The sequence below is a fragment of the Furipterus horrens genome, unplaced genomic scaffold (genome assembly GCF_987537825.1).
Source record: "Furipterus horrens unplaced genomic scaffold, mFurHor1.1.pri manual_scaffold_8, whole genome shotgun sequence".
Lineage (NCBI taxonomy): Eukaryota > Metazoa > Chordata > Mammalia > Chiroptera > Furipteridae > Furipterus > Furipterus horrens.
Genome location: NW_028327178.1, coordinates 90,745,543 through 90,762,803, shown reverse-complemented (window position 1 = coordinate 90,762,803; position 17,261 = coordinate 90,745,543). Strand labels below are relative to the sequence as shown.

At 46.5% G+C, this 17,261-nt stretch overlaps 1 protein-coding gene across 4 annotated transcripts in view; it reads right to left on the bottom strand.

Moving 5' to 3' along the window:
* Positions 1-17,261, bottom strand: part of DNMT3B (DNA methyltransferase 3 beta) — a 40,229-nt gene that overhangs the window by 13,929 nt on the left and 9,039 nt on the right. For 2 of the 4 annotated variants that reach the window (XM_090286224.1, XM_090286223.1), the window contains exons 2-9: positions 10,599-10,761; positions 9,556-9,617; positions 7,725-7,823; positions 6,628-6,771; positions 5,751-5,960; positions 4,640-4,798; positions 2,678-2,785; positions 1,646-1,790 (exon numbers count right to left, since the gene is read on the bottom strand). In XM_090286224.1, the coding sequence (XP_090142350.1) occupies positions 1,646-1,790; positions 2,678-2,785; positions 4,640-4,798; positions 5,751-5,960; positions 6,628-6,771; positions 7,725-7,823; positions 9,556-9,617; positions 10,599-10,755 (1,084 nt within the window). In that variant the 5' untranslated portion in view covers positions 10,756-10,761. The remainder of the gene's footprint in view (positions 1-1,645; positions 1,791-2,677; positions 2,786-4,639; positions 4,799-5,750; positions 5,961-6,627; positions 6,772-7,724; positions 7,824-9,555; positions 9,618-10,598; positions 10,762-17,261) is intronic. The other 2 variants (XM_090286222.1, XM_090286225.1) reach the window with 1 other exon arrangement.

The window sequence follows — 17,261 nt, the reverse complement described above, 5'->3', positions numbered from 1 at the left end:
CCTGGGTGCCAGCTGGGTCCACACTGGGTGTCATATGGCCCCACTTTGGTGTGTAATTCAAAACCCCTCATATATCTTAACACAATTACAGGGTTTTAAATAGCTTTGGATGTTCAGACCCAGCACAAAGAACATAGCCAAAATAATCCACAGCTGAAACCCTGAAACATTTGTCTACAAATGCCCAACACAGTGGCTGACAGCCACATGTAGCTACTGAACACTTAAAATGTGACTTGTGTAACAGGAACTGAACTTACATTTAATTTTAATGGAATTTTTTAAAATGGCTCATTGAGCCAATTAATTACTTCAATTGGAACTTGGTGAAGTGAAAATTTGGAACTTAAGACATTTGTGAAAATGTCTATCAAGTATTTCTAATAAAAATTTTTTATCCAAATTGAGATGCTATAAAACACGTAAAACATGATTTTGAAAATAGTACCAAAAGGAAATGTAAAGTATTTTAATTTTTATTCTGACTCTTGGAAATGCTTAAATGTTGGAAATACTGGATTAAATGCATAATTCATACTAATTGTAACTTTATTTCTTTTAGTCTGTTCAGTGTGCCTATTAGAGCCTTTTAAAATTATATTATGTGACAATTCTTTACATTTCTTTAAATTCCACTTATATTTGTAATCAATCTATATAGTGTAATCTATAAAGGACATGGTTAAGTTTGAATCTGCCCCTAGAAAAATTATGCAACCATTAAAAATCATAAAAACTCTTTAGTAACAAAGTGACAATTGACAGTGCTTACACAATTAATACTAAGAAATAAAAAGGAAAGCAGGACTCCATCTCGTGTACAGAAAAAGTTGGAATGATGTGCACACCCAACGAGGTTAACCTGGAGGGAGGGCTTGTGACAGCTGAGAGTGAAGGGGTGGATGAGAGCTCAGGTTGAGATTTCTTTTCCAGTGACCACTGTTATTAACAAAGAAATTGAAAGAAGTGTGGAGAAAATAGTGCATTGCCACAAGATGGGAAGAGAATACCGTATTTCCTTGATTCTAAGTTCCCACTGCCTGCACGGCGCACCTTCGACTTATTAACCACTTTTAATGGGGGAAGACAAAACAAAACAGAAAACACCAAGTTAAATGTATGAATTTTAAGACAAATCCTGGATTGGGGGCAGCCCGGATTTCTGAAAGTGTCAATATGAAACCACATCTTACAATGGAGGAAATATGCTAACAGTCAAAATGTTAGAATGGGTGATTCCTTCTTTCTGAATGGAGGTAGCTTCTCGTTTTGGTTCTCCTTTTTTTTGTTTTGTTTTGTTGTTTGTTTTTTTTTTACAATACTTGGAAAGTTTTCTCCAATGAGCAGAGTTTAATTATATCTTTCCTTTTAAAAGTAAAGGTGCTGGTGAAGATTCCATCTTAATTTGTTTAGTAAAGTTTTCACAACAGAATCAATCTCAGACCAGGCAAGCTGAAAAGGCCTGGGTGGTTTTGTTTTTCCATAGCCCTGGGAGTTCACAGGATGAAAGAGCAGGTAGGTCCTCTGAGACTGACTGGTTGGCAGAAAGCTGGGGTGGGATGAGGGGCAACAGGGGTGGGTGCATCTCCCAAGGGAACTCCCACCAGCCGTGGCAGTGAGAGCTGCCACAGGGTCCCAGTCCCACCTGGTTGCTTGTTGTTGGGTTTGAGGCCCTCAATACCGGTGGGCTTGAAGCCCCCATGGGCCCACTCCAACATGGGCTTCAGCTGGTCCTCCAGTGAGTCTCCGGAACTGTTGGGGAAGGTCTTGCCAGCCCGCACCCTGGCTTTCTGGTGAGATAAAGAAAGGCAAGTCAGTGATGAACAAGAGGGGTGGGTGCGCCCCAGGCAGTCCTCAGGGATTCCCCCAGTTGGAGCCTGGCATTCCCCTTCACACTGGGCCCTTTCATAGCCAGGCAGCTGTCCTGGGTGTGGTATGTGACAGGGAGGAGGGGCCTGTGCAGGGAGACAGGCAGGAGGCCATGGGGGAAGAGTGAATGAAGTCTTTCCATGTAAGCAACAAACATGACCTCTTCCATGTAGAGAACCTGACTAGGCAGCTCCCTCTCAAAGGGCAAATGATCAGAATTAGCTCTTGCTACTTATAAATGTAGGAGAAGTATCATCAAGGAGGAGAAAACTCCAGATTTCTTGTCTTATTTCCCTAATGAAGATGGGGAGGTATCGAGTGTTAAGTCCTATTTCAAAAGCACCCTGAGGATTCCTGTTTAAGCACCGAGGCTGGCTCATCAATGCCGGACAACGGTTCAAGTCAAGATAAGGATGGGATAGATAGAGCCTAGTGAATCCCACTGACAAAGGGAAAAGGCAGCTGGTCTCAGCCTTGAACAACACCACTTAAAGGAAGGGGGTTCTGATGGCTCTGGAAAAACATATTCACTGTTGTGAACATTGTCCACCACTTTCTGTTTCCTCATTTAGTTGGCAATATTGAGTCACCAGGTGGAAGCCGAGGTAGTACTCAAGGTCATGGTTAAGTATCAGATCCCATCTCTCCCTTCAGTGCGGCCCATTAGACCAACATGCTTTCAATCACCTCCTGCCTGGTGGCCCTGTCCCTTCTAAGGGTCGTATTGTGGCCTGAGCTGGCTTTCTGTCTGCCTCTTGTCTTAACCCTGCTCTGGGGGCTAGGTCCTCACCACCCACCACTGTGTTACCTCCAGAGCCTGGTACATGGCCTTCCTGTAAGAGACCAGCTTATTGAAGGTCGCCATATTAAAGTGCTGGCTGAATAGCCCCAAGGCCACCAGCTTGTCTGCAGAGACCTAAAAGAGAAAGACATCATCAACATCTAACTACAGCCTGTGCCTGGAGTGCCCTGTCTCTCACAGGGTTATTCCAGGGGGTCAAGTTCAGATTTTACAGAAAAGGAAAAGAAAAAAGGAGGAAATAGAAATGGTACACGTACTCCTGATGCACCCTATAGCCAGAAGCATAGTGGATGATGCCCCCAGTGTGAGAAAGTATGCTCCTCCGAGTGGGTACAGTTAGATGCATCCTGAATTTGTATATATTTTAAGGGCAAATGACCCACATGGTCCCTGGTATGGGCCCCTTGCGATCCACTTGAAATTCTATAGCTGTTCCAACATTGGGGTTTACATATGTTCTTTCCCCCTTTGTGAGGGTGATAAATATCTGTGATTCCTATTTAGCCTTTTACTAATTGAACTAATTCAATGTATGTGTTTAGAGAACAGTGCTTGGCACAGATTAAGCACATTTTCATTACTGCGATTTGCTGATTCATGCCTTCCATTGTGGTTAAAGGTCTATAAAGTTTCATGTCCCAAGTCCCCAGGCCATGCGGAAGCCCACCAGGCTACCAGTGGGAAGGGATGAAACTGGGTGTTCGGGGATGCTGTTCAGACCGAAGAACACACGAGATGCTTCATTCTCCACAGGATGTGCTCGCACTCACCCCCATTTTGCACCTCTAGCCTGAGCTCCTATGAGGGGGTGTTCCCAATTTGGTAAGAAGAAACTTTGGCTCAACATAGTTGTGCACTGAAATGCAGGTGCTGTTCCCAGCATCAAACGGCTCCAATGCAACAGGCAGGCTTACCACCAATTATGGTAATCCCCTCCCATAATGCGAACAGCCACACACTTCATCTTATTAGCATCAGACCCAGTCTTGCAAAGTGCATGTTATGGCTCACTGAGTCAAAGCAACAACAATACATGTGAAATCATTACCCATATCTTGGCATTTAGATGGTTCAGGGAGCATAGACATTTTGGACATTTGTCCTTTTGCTCCCTCTGCTGGCCAATGAGGTCATTAGCAAGCAGGGAGCCTTGCCCTTGGGGAACTTCAATGTGTTTATGGCAAATGGCCCAGAGGAAACAATTCATAGGAAAATTAGAACCTCAATTTGGGGTCAAATCCCACATGTGTACTAGATGGTCCTTCATTCCCCCATCTGCCTCCATCCTGGCCAAACTGGCAGTGTCCTCATCTAACCTGTGGGCAGACTGAATGAAGGTCAGACCAACACTTCCAAAAGAGACCATCACAGGAAAACGACTGTCTCCACCGTTCTAATCAACAGCTGGAGATTTCAGAATGTGCCTTCTAACCAGATATAAGAACCACTACAGCCTAATTCATTTGTCTAACACCGCTCTTACGAGTCAGACTCTCAAGAATGATGAACTTAAATGGCTAGCATCAATAAAAAAAAGAAACCCTGAAATAACCAACTCTGCAAAGTTTTTTATTACCGTAACCAGGCAACTCTAGCCCCATTGTTAGGATGAGTCAAAGGCACCTACTTACTACCTTCCCCACCTCCAGGGCTACATTGAGACCACCCTTCCTTTTTTTGCCCCAGAGAAAGAAAACCAAGTGGCCTTGGACCCAGAGGACTTTCCAGCTCTGTCTTCTGTAAGAGTAGACTGAGGTCTGGGCCCACAAGACCCTGTGTGTCTGTTTAAGCAAATTAACAAGAGGAAAATATGTTATTCCTCTGAGATACACTGAGTCAAACATAGCCTCACCCATCTGGGAAAAGCAAGTCACAGGCTGTTATCTTAAAAGGAGGGGACACTTATTTAAAAAAAAAAAAAAAAGGAAAGGACAGGCAACACTGCAAGTCCGCAGGCCCTGGACTCACCTCGGAGAACTTGCCATCACCAAACCACTGGACCCACCGCATCCCAGACATGGCCTGGCGCTTGGAGGTGGCCTTCCAAGACACCACCATGGCAGGCCACCAGGAGAAGCCCTTGATCTTTCCCCAAACAAGGTCCCCTATTCCAAACTCCTTCCCATCCTGGAAGATAAACCACATGAAGGAATCCTAATGAGACAGACTATCTAGGCCAAGGAAAATTCCTGCCTGGCCCACTAACCCCAGTGGCAACCACCCTCAGGGTCCCAACTCTGAGCCTCCTTCAAGGGCCCAGGAGATCTCAGGAAGTTATCTACATACCTCCAACACTGAAAAACTATGAGTAAGAATGACTTAAAAACAAGGGGCAGTGGATTGGCAGGATTGGTTGTTTAATAGGAACATGAGGTTTTTATTATATTAGATTTGTAACAATCTAGCATCTAGGAATGAAAGATGTCAGCTAAAAACTCACAGGAAATAAAATCAGAGTAAAATAACAACAATCACCTGAATACTGTCACCACAAGCCATGAGATGGACTATCATAAAGCCGTTAAAATGAAAAAAATAATAATTTTAGCCATTTGCACATAGCTTGCCATAAAATGTGAAGTACCCATGAAAATAACCAAGTTAATATACCTATAGAACCATCTACTCTGAATATATATAGAAAAAAGGATTTCTACACGATATACATGTATATATGTATTAGATACGCAGCAACGCTTGTGTGAAAAGCTCAGTTTGTTAATTATGAAAACTAGATTATACAATGTAATAAATTATAGACATGAAAATGAGACAACTCTAGTTCCCAATAAGTGAAAAAAGCCAATCAACAACTGTATATATACTATGATGAACAGAACCATATATTATGTATACAAAATACATATATCTCCAGGTATAATTACATAATGTTCAGGAAAGTCAGAAATCAGGTGCTTGAGATATGTCTGGGACATACATAGGGTAAAGGATCATGATACATGTGAAAATGCACTTGAATTCAAACATTATGCCAAAAGTGGGCAAAAAAAAATTATAGAAACAGTCCCCCTCTGGGGAAGTCTGCTTCTCTCCTAAATGCAGCCCTTCCTAGTCATACCTGATACTCAGTGCCATCCGTATCTCTGCCCTCTGCATCCACCTGTGAGAAGTCCAAGTTCTCCTGCTGGCTGTCCTGGGCCAGGTGGGTGTAAGGGGTACTGCTGCTCTGGGGCACCACACTGTCATCTGTGAGGTCGATGGTGAGGTAGGGGCTGTCAGGGGACGGCCACGGTGTGCCGGCTGAGGATGCTGTTCGCCGCCTCAGGGACTGTGGAGAGAAGGATACATAGCTCGGGTCACAGTCACAGCAAACCAGGTGGATGACCAGAGAGACCAGTAGCTCCCCTAATTGCTTCCCAGGCAAGCAGAAAGAGTAGAGACCTATGTTAAAGAGAGACCACTAAGAGTGGTTTTCCAGGACCAGGTAGCCCTTAAGTGGTGGGAGAAAGCCACTTCATCCAAAACAAGAGTCCAGGACAAAGGCACCGTAATGACGAGTGGTGCCGAGAGGCTCAGAGAAGGCCACTGACTTCCTAAGTGCTTACTGTGTGCCCCACCTTGCAACAGGGGTGGCGAGTTGCTGTAACCCCTGGGGCTGCCTCAAGACAAATCAATGAAGACACCAGGGAGACCAGACAGCTCTGGAAGTCAGTGGTTTTGAGCTCATTTCCGAGGAGGGGCAAGAACCCAGTCAACAGGTAATTCCTGCATTCCCGCCATAGCTCCATCCAGGATCAGGCCAGGAGAGAAGTCATCAGGCTTAAGAGAAGCTTACCCAGCACCCAGGAGAGAAAGGAAAGGCAAGGCCCTGAAAAGGAGAGTGTGGAGAACAGAAGCGCGTTAGGATTATACACTGGCTGCTTCCGGTGGTGCAGTGAGAAGGAAATCGTCCAATTAGAGACAGGGGCAGGGGTCTAAGCGTCCGGGGAACAAACCCTGGTAGTTGAGAACTCCACGGGGGACTCATCCACGTGATTGCGGCCCTGCCGGCCTCGGGTGGAACGGGTGGAACGAGTGGAACGGAGGGAGGGCCTGTACCTCTCTCGACTAGAGGCACTGGTGTTATTTCGGGTTCGAACCTGGAAGCAAGAGAGGATAAGCACGAGGCCTTTGGTGACTGCAGGCACGAAGTCCCAGGCAGGGGGCTGAGAGCACTGGGCTTGAGAGGTAGCCTCAGGTCAACAGAAGTACATGAGGTAGGTAAGTGGGAGGTCGGGGGGGAGACACTCTAGACTGGTAACTTGCCACCCAGAAACTTCCCCCAGTTCCTGTGATAAGGGGTCAGGGTAGGCAGCAGGGCTGACAGACAATCCACAGCAGATCCCACTGCCTATCACAGCTGAAACTGGCACCTGCAAATTGAACTGAAAAATAAAAACCAAGTTTACTCTAAATTAAACATTTTTCCCCCAAAAAGCATTAGAATAATTATTATATTCTTCAGAAAGGTCCTGGGTCCTCTGGATGGATGAGAAGCACTTGGGCTTCTTTCTCACAATGGCACAAACTTGGGGGCGGCAGACCTGTGTTCGAATCCTACACAAGAATTAATACTGAACCATGGGTAAGTTACCAGAATCTTCTCTCATCTGTAAAAAAGGAGATGATACACACCATATCCTAAAGCAGAGTGTCATTATAAACTGCACCTGCAATGGTCACCAAGTGTTAGTCAGCCAGCTCTCTATCATACTAGGTGACTGCGAGCAATAACTGTTTTCCCATGTCTAGATCTCTAAGTCACAGAATCCACCCAGAGAAGAGACTCTCATAGGTAACTGGCACTGAGCCAACCACCTGCCAACTCTATCATCCTTGGGCAATTCCAAAAGTGTTTTCAGTGTTTAAAAATTGCCATGTGAAAGAAAACCTTCACCATGATAGGTCATGGGCCTTGCTGTCATTTTTCCAATTTCAAAACATCTGTTTACCTCTCTCTTCAAAGTCCCCCCAAGGAGATCCAAAACCTGTGTTTTTATACAGGACTATGAGTGGTTGGAGGTGGTGCCTTGGCTCCAGGGCAGGCACTTACAGCTGGGCTTTCAGACCGAGTCCTGGTTTCACGGAACAGTCTGGGCATCACCGGCGTGTCGGCTCCATCTTCACCTTCATCTACATCACCCGTCAAATCCTTTGTAAATGAAACATTATGAGCTTCAGGGTATCATTAACAGGTCATATAACCAAAATAGTTTTAAAATGAACAGATAGGTATATTGAAAACTATCTTCATATTGGTCCAAGAGACCTAAAAATATTTTCACGCCATTTTGTTCCAAAAAGATTTTACAATGGCTGACACCACAGAATCATGAATTCAAGACACGATTGAAAGATAAAACCCCAGTGGAAACAGAAAACCAGAGAAATGGTGTGACGGCAACATGCGTTGTGCAGACTTCTGTGTCTGCACCTTAAACTGGTTCAGCTTTGCCTGATAGGAAGACCTGGTCAGTTTTCAGTGTCTGGGAGAAATTGTATCTTCTTAATACAACGACCAGGAAGAAATGGCACCAACTCTGTGTCAAGTGATAAACATTCCCTAGTGAATATCCCACACTGCACACCAAAATCCAACAAAAACTGAGGGCAGAAACAAGAGCCATGGTACGTGGCCCAAGGTCTGGCCTGGTCGGAGTCTTAAGAACTTGACTTTTCACTTGCCAACTGTATGGCCTTGAATAAGTCCATTTCTTTCTTTAAAATTGGAAAAATAGTTCTTTCCCTTAGTAACACAACAGGGTTATAGTGAGAATCAAATAAAGCACATTTCACCCAAGGCCAGCATGCAGAAGAAATGCTCAGACAAGAGATTTCATTACTATTGCTGGTAACTCTCTACCAGAACAGCCGCTCTGAGCCTCTCATCCAGCACACTGTCCCCGTCATCTGGGTGCTCACCAGGACAGAAGCTATATGAGGGTGAGCTTTCATGTGCCCATGACTTTGTCTCTTATGTCAGACACTGGCTCTTTGAAAAAAGTTAACCAAATTGACAAAATTCTGGGATGATTAAGAAGACTGAAGGCATAAATAATGCCAGGAATTTTTTTTTTAAAGGGAAAAACTTTAACTCAGGAAAAACTGCTCAGGTAGAAACATTGACATTGCAGTAAGTGTTAAAAGATATTGCAGTGATTGCTATAAAAATTCCCTAAAACAAGCCAGGCAAGTACTTCCCAAAGTGCATCAAAACCAGGCAGTTATAAGAAATAAAATTGTACCTCCATTTCACTCATGAAGAGAAGCTAAAAAACAAATCAAATTCCAAACATTACATGACCAAGTTGAATTTGGACACATTCCAAGAATGAATAAAAGGACAATTTACTACATTAGGAATTCATTGATCATCCAGACTGAGAAAAATTTTCAAAAAATATGCAGGAAGCAATTGGTCAAAAAACTACATAATTTAGTAAAATAAATGTTTATGACTTTTTTAAAACTTGGCATATAGCCCTGACTGGTGTGGCTCGGTGGATTGAACATAGGCCTGTGAACCAAAAGGTCACTGGTTCAATTCCCAGTCAGGGCATATGCCTGGGTTGTGGGCCAGGTCCCCCGTTGTGGACTCACAAGAGGAAACCACACATTAATGTTTCTCTCCCTCTCTTTCTCCCTCCCTTCCCCTCTCTCTAAAAATAAATAAATAAAAATTTTAAAAAATACTTGGTATATAATGACAGCAAATGCCATACTAAGTGTGAGACTGTTCAAAGCACTATGTGCCTGGCAGTACTCATATTCGTCATCAACAAGTATCTACTGGGCACTAATTTAGGTGGGCCTTGTGTACCCCACTTAATGAAAGCTAACGGGAATTCCCCTGAATCCTGAAAAAGGCAGAGGAAAGCCCTTACCTGAGTATAGCTTAGCAGGCTGGAGACCTCCCTCTTGGATAGTCGTGAACTTGATCTGCGGCCTATGGAGGAAAGAAAACCGGAGTCTGTTTTGTGAAAGAGCAGCACCAGGCCGGGCAGTAGCCATGTCTTCCTTTGCTGGTGGGCAGACCTCTGTGGTCTCCTCTCTGGGCCATGGCCTGGGATCTCACTAAACTCACTGGCATCCTCAGGAGTTAACTGCTAAACACTCGGGGACGGTAGTCACTTTAATGTATTCATAAGGCAAGAGTTTACAGGACCAGGCACATTATAGGACCCAAAACAATACTCGTGAGAGAAGGCACCAAATTCCTTTCAGAACTGTGCTGCTCAATTCAGTGGCCACTAACTACACTTAAATCATGTACCTCCCATGTCAGCCACATTGCAAGTGCTCACGTTTGGCTAGTGCTATTGCAGTGAACAACCCAGAATTAGAACAATTTTACTCTCGCAACAAGTTCTATTGGACAGTACAGTTCAAGTTCTCAACAATAGGATGGGGTGACGGTACAGTTTGTTAACCAGTTGGGTTAGAAAATCTCAGTGGGGAGGATCCTAGGCGATATGACCTGAGAACTGCTTGGTGGGGGGGTGGGGGGGGCGTGGCAAGGGCAAGATGGAAAGGAAGCAAGCCTCAGCCCCTCCAGCCTGAGTGCTTTTCTTCCTACACAATCAGTCCCCAATGCAAGGGGATGGGAGTCCCACTGCAGAAGAGACAAAGGTCCCAGCAGATCCTGGGACCACCCCCATTGTGACTAGAAAAAAAAACAGGGATCATCACTTTGGGGTCACCTCCTCCGAGTCTCAACTGAAGAAGAGAGAAAGGTCACAGGCTGTGGCAAGGATGAGAAATGAGCTTGATTCTGCCTACATCCTTTTTGCTTCCCTGGGAGGTGTGGAGGTTGTCAGGGACCAGACCTTCTCCCCACAACCTGCCTGCAGACTGCTGGAAGGGAAGCTCATGTCCCCTCTGTGGTCCGCAGTGTCTGCCCCACCCCACCTCCCCACAGACCAGCCACCTCTCATCTCCGGTGTGCTGACAGCCTCCAGGATCGGGGGCGAGGGTGCATCCTTGGAGTCAGAAGACTGGTCGCTGCAGCCCCCATTGGTGATAATGGAGTCCTCTCTTCCGCTGGCATCCTCCTCTCTGTTGAGTGGCCTGGTGTCTCCCTTCATTGTTTCCTGTGGGAGGGTCAGAATGGATAGGGTAGCAGTGAAGTAAGGGCTGGAGAGGGGAGCACATCCCCAAACTTCCCACTTATGGCTCTATGTCCTCAGGTCAAGAGAGGCCCTAGGACATATTCTCAGGGTGGTTAACTCCTTCCCAGGACCCCACCCAGGCTGCCCCCCATAGCCTACCCCCCTCACCAAACTCGGAGGCTCAGGACTTGGTTCCATGTGGCCGGGCAGCCCAGAAGGCTCAGAAGCCAGCACCCAGGACAGAGGAGGAGGCTGGGCCTTGGTCTGAGGATCAGGCTGCTCTGTGCAATTAGCCGGCCACTTCAAACAATGCCATTTAGGACCCGCCTGCCCCAGCCTGCCCAGACCTGCATGCGGCCAGTCTTGGTCCCCTCTGCCCCTGGCCCCTTCTCCCTGCCCAGCCTCTGCAGGGCCTCAGGAAGCCAGTGCATTATTTTCCCTCCTGACCCCTTTGTTTGCTCTCTCCCTTCCCCTCAATCTCCAGGTCCTCTTCCCACAGCCCCCTCCTTCCCCAGAGAACAGCTTCTCTCTTCTCCATGGCAGCACAAGTCCCGCCTCAACCCAACCTCAGGGGCCCATTGGTCTGCTTGCCTGTCACTCTCTCCTCTCCTCCCTCACCAGCTGGGGCTCAGAATCCCAAGTTCCCAAGAAGGAAAGGGATGGAGAGGGCACAGGCAAAGGACTGGGGCAGTTAACAAGGGGCAAGCCTCCCGTCTGCTCCAGCCTTGCCCCACTCTGGGCCTTTGTTTCCCCACTGCTGCCCCTCCTGGCAACTGCATCATCACTAGGCTATTCAGTGAAGACAACCTGTGGCCAGGTCTTCACAAATGAGTTCAAGGGCTATGTGAACTCGACCTGACCCACCACCTGCAACATTTGTTGATAGCATGAACCTGCACCTTTCTCTCATTTATTCCCCCTAATGTCATTGTGGACCCATTTTATAGAAGAGAAAAACTGACACACAGATCTTACTACTGTTAAGTCAAACTCCCATTTAAGAAGTGGGGCCCTGGCTAGTGTGGCTCAGTGGACTGAGTACCGGACTGTGAACCAGAAGGTCACCAGTTTGATTCCCAGTCAGGGCACAAGCCTGGGTTGCAGGCCAGGTCCCCAGTTGGGGGTGGGTGAGAGGCAACCACACACTGATGTTTCTCTCCCTCTCTTTCTCCCTCCCTTCCCTACTCTCAAAATAAATAAATGAAGTCTTACAAAAATAAAAAAGGAAGTGGGGCCAAGGCAAAAGGTATGCGGTGAGGTTCAGCAGACTCTTATTTCTTCGTTTCCCCAAAACAGTGCAAGAGGTATTTAGCGCCACACCTTCACCGTCTGGAGCCTGGCCTGGTAAAGATTCCCCAGCAAAAGGCCGCCTATGGGTACTGAGCACTTCAGGCCCCTGAGCCCCGTCTCAGAGACTTACCATGTGAGACTACACACAATGCCAGCCGACCCAGTTCCAGACTACCCACATGAGCTGCCCTGGGTAGCTTCTAGAAGCGTCATCTGAACTACAGGGCTGCAGTGGGGACGCTGTTGTTGTGCCCACCAGGCGGCGCTGTGGGACTCTGCCTAAGGGGGCCTACAGTGCCCTCAGATGGATTCCCAATGTGACTGGGGGATGATTCCAATTCCTCTGCAATTGTCCATTCCCTAGGAGTGGGCATAGGGCAACTAGCCCTCTGCTGTTTTCCATATGACCCAAGGACCAGGACCCTTTGAATCACCTGGGAACTGGTTAGAACAGTGAATCTCAGGTACCATCCTAGACCTACTAAGTCAGGATAGACATTTTCACAAGATCCCTGGGTAATTAACATGCAAGTTAAAGAAGAACTGTTCTGGTTAAAAATGTCTATACTGATAGAGCACAATGTGGAATTTACCCCCGTGGGGTCTAGGCTGCGAAGGCTCACAGTTCCTCTCCATTTTTCTCTCGACACCTGTTAAGGAATCTCACCAGCCCCAGGGAAAAGGAAGGCAGCCTAATCACCCGCTTCTTAGCACCTTTCATTGACAAACCCTGACCTGGAAGAAGAACCAGCTAGCTGACCTATGGCCAGGTTCTGGTGAGGCCAAGCAGCCAGAATCCCTGGAAACCTGCTGGAGTGTGGTTCAAAGTAATAATTAATTTCCTGCATTTCACCCCAGCCCACACCACTGAACTAAGTAACCTGGGTGACCTGGCATGAGGTGGGAGGCTGGGCTCTGGGGTGCAAGACACCAGGAAATCGATGGAGAGCTCTGGGGAGAAAGCAGGGGTAGATGAGATTTCTAATCAGGAGCTGATAGCAGGTCACATGCCGAATCAAGGGCATGACTTCCCTCTCACCTGGAGACCCAGACTTCCCTCAGACAGCCAGTAACTGGGTCAATCAACTAGACAGGCCCAGGTGAGCCTGCAGCCCAGAGCTGACAATGATTAACTACCTCGGGCCTTCCCCCAAGGCCTCAGCAGTGCCAGCCTGTGCTGCCAGCCTGCCTGAGGGACATGTGAGCAGAGCACCTTCCCAAAGTCAGATCTCAACATTCAGGGAAAATCTGCCTCTAGAACCAGATCCAAGGGCCCTGGAGGAAGATTCAGGGGGAAAAACTAACCAGCTATAAGTGTCACCAGCTACCTGGGCTGCACAGGTAAAATACTCTTTCCAGTTGCATAATTCAGTGTGAATTATGTAGTTTTCATCACTCTGGGTTTGTGATGACATTAACTACCCTGGTGCCTTCCTAGCACAACAAACAACAGCATGCAGAACCTGCACCCATGACTGAAAGATGCCCTGCTCAGTTCCTCTACCCCCATCCACATTCTACACAGAGACCAATAAAGCCAGCTCTTAGGTGTGTACGGCTGTTGTTCCCTCAGCCTTAAAGCCCTCCCATCTCCCTACCACTTGCCTCCTTATTACTCAGATTTCAAAAACCACATCTCAAAAACCAGGAAGTTTTCTCCCACAGGCCTCTGCTTCACAGAGTAACAATCTGGCCCTCCTCAAGTAAATATACAAATCTTCTCACCTGATAATATAGTAATTTTTTTCAGTGTTTAATAGATGCCAGGCACCCTTCTGGGCTTCACCTGTATTAACTCATTTAATCCTTTAATATGATCAATACTATTGTCCCTATTTTACAGATGGGCAAACTGAGACAAACAGGTTAAGTAACATAAATGTATACTTGATCAATGTGACTTGAAGTGCTTGAGTCCATGAAGTTAAGTAAGAACATACACATTTAACTACATGCTCTTGGCAAAAGGCAGAAACTAGCACCGGGGACTGATGTGTAAGCATAGACACAAATCTCCCCTACCTTACCCCACCTATCTCAGTTTAGCTTCTAGTGATCCAAGACTGCTGGCATTTCCTGGGTAATGTGGGCCCCCAACACAAGCCAACTGCTTCACCTAGTGTGTTCGTTTCAGGGCTAGAGGATAAACTAGCTGGGTTACCTCCCTGAAAGAAAGAGGTGGCACCTTCCCATGGCATTTTGAACTGCTCCTCGTCACTGCTGTTGTAGTAACAGTTTCCAGGTTCCTACCATAAGCTGAAGGCAGTACAAACATCTCTTAGCCCGCACCCCATCCTGAGGCAGGCCCTGTTATCAGTCTGCTCTCAACAGGCTCAGATGAATTAATTAAGTCACCCGACAAAGCGGCAGCACCAAGACTCATGCCCAGGCAGCCCAGGGCACGTGCCTGAAACTACAGGAGACCAGGCTGATGAGAATGATAAAGTTATAACAATCCATCCTCCATCCCAGGGACTCCAGTTTTTTGGCTGAGGGACACGATATACCAGCTGAGTGTTTACCTTGACAGGAGATGGTGATCTAACTTCCTGATGCAGGTTGAACTCTGACCTCTTCCAGAGGCTGGGGTTCGGCACATGATTGAGGGGTGCAAGGAGGGATCACCTTCAAGGTTCTCCCTGCAAGGCCCTGCCTCATTAGTGAAGGGTGCTTGTGTCTACACTGAACCAGGCCAGATGTGTCCAAATGCAATGCGGCAGACAGAAAAGTGAGTGGCACCCCCAATTAGACTCAGGGAGGTGGCCCTGAAACACCCGTCCCCCCACCAATCCACCCATGGCATTCACTTCCTCCAGGCTGGCACCAGCAACAGAGCTATTTCACAGCACCTTGTAAATGTTAATTGCATTAATTAAACTCACAATGCGGGAAGGGGGTTGGAGGGTATTACCAGGAAGTGATTGGGAAGGGGGCCACTTGGGCATCCCTTCTCCACCATCAGTCCCCCAGGGCTTAGAGATTCAATGAAATAAAAACGGAGAGGTTGCCCAGGCTGATGTGGCTCAGTGTATTGCGCTGGCCTGTGAATGGAAAGGTTGCTCATTTGGTTCCAGGTCAGACAACATGCCCAGGTTGTGGGCCAGGTCCCAGGATGGGGGCGTGCGGAGGGAAACCAATTGATGTCTCTCACACATCAATGTTTCTCTTCCTCTTTCTCCCTCCACCTCTCTAAATAAATAAATAAACAAATAAATAATTGTTTTAAAGGGAAAGGTTAAGATATTCACCTCCTCTATTTCAAACTGCCTTCTCCACAGCTTGTAGGAAGGAAATCTAGACTTCTGAATCTTTCCCTTAAAGGGCTCAAGTCCTCCTTAGCTGTTCCCACAGTCCAAGATTCCAAAAGAATAGCTGAGAAGGAGCAATTACTATGTACTTCACCAAAAAACAAGCTACTCTTATGACTGCCCCACTTTGCAGTGAGTAAACTGAAGCTCAGAGAAAGTGGATCAGCAGAGCCCTTGCCCAGGCTCACACAGCAATTAAATGATGGAGATTTAGGCTTAATCCAGGGGCCAGATCTCAAAAACACCTCCAAAACAATGTGGCAAATACATTATAAAGGTTAAGCCCAGAGAGGAACACCACCCAGGTGAGGGGAGAGGCAGGGAGGCACCAAGCAGGGAGGAGGGTAAGTACAAAGGCAAGGGGGCCAGACACAAGCTGCCCACCTGGCTGGCAGCAGAGCACAAGGTCCCAGTTCACTGCCTTTGCCTGATAAGGCATCTCCACTAAATTCCAGAAAAGATCAGTCACAGGAAAGCAGGAAAACAAAAGCCTTCAATGTTTTTCTCAAACCCCAGTTTTATCATCTGTAAAACTGGGGTGACCCCGCCTAATTGATTCCCTGGGTGGTTGGTGCTAAGGATCCCAAAGTAGATAGCAAAACCTGAGACATGAAAATTATGCATTCTTGTGTGCCATTGTGCCAGACTTCCCAGCTATGCTTCACACAAAGCAAAGCATCTCTTCATCCCTGATGATCCAGAAGGCATTTTAGAGTTGCTCAATATCTCTAGGTCATTGGGCACATGCACCAGTCTTCATACAGTAAAAGGTGGCCCTGGGCATTTATCAGAATTATCAAAGGAATTGAACCCAGGAGGGGTCAAATTGGACAAGTGCAAAATATTGGCTATGTGAGGCTGTTCCTTGCAGCATTGCTCATAATAGCAAAATACTAACGAATACCTAGATGTTTGTCAATGAGTTGGAATATAATTGTGACCATTACCTTTTAGATAATTCACAGAAAAAAAAAAAAAAAGGAACATAAAGATCTGAACAAATGCGACAACTTAAACTGGAGTTTATCGTCAAAACATTTTACCATATATAAACAAAATGCAAGCAACCAGCCCCCTCCCCTGCAGTTTATTTGGGAAACCCCTGGAAGGGTGCCCAAATGGAGAGGGAAGCCAAGAGTAACTCAAGAGAATGAGTGGGGCAGCATAAGGAGCAGAGATTCTGGGAGCTGCCATGCCCACTCCTGTGGCCATGTGTGCCCCTTGACAAAACCAAAGTCAAAGAACCTTCTGCCTTCTCCCAGGGAGGTAAGGGAGAAAAGGAGACCAATATTCTGGAAAGCTACTACCTTGGCTCTGCTCCTCACAGTGGGCTGCACCCATTGCTACAGCCAATGCCTTAAATCTCAACATTCTATAAGCCATCAGTGGAGATACTGATTAAGCCTATTGGCAATCTGACCATATGATCTAAAATGCCAACTGCCCTTATCCTGTTACAGGATTCTACTGCTAGAAATTGACCCAACCCAAAGTTCTCACCAAGATCTGTGTACAAAGATGGTCATTGCTATCCCATTTATCCATAGCAAAAGCTGCAGCAGATGACCATCAAAAGGAGACTGGCCAAGTTACATGCAACTAAATTGGGAAATACTACTGAGAGATCAAGAATGAAGTAACTATTGTTAGATGAAACTGTGTAAAGTGAAAAGTCTGTATAACAGTACAATCCCATTTATTAATTTGTTAGCATATGCACTAAGCCATGTTCCTCCAGCATGTCTGTTCTCTAACTGTAAAAAGTCTGATCTCTCAGGAAGGTACCTGTGGAGATACTGACTACCATATGTGCATGCTACTTTTACAATCAGAAAGCAGACTTAGCCCTGGCTGGATGGCTTGGTTGGTTAGAGCATCGTCCCA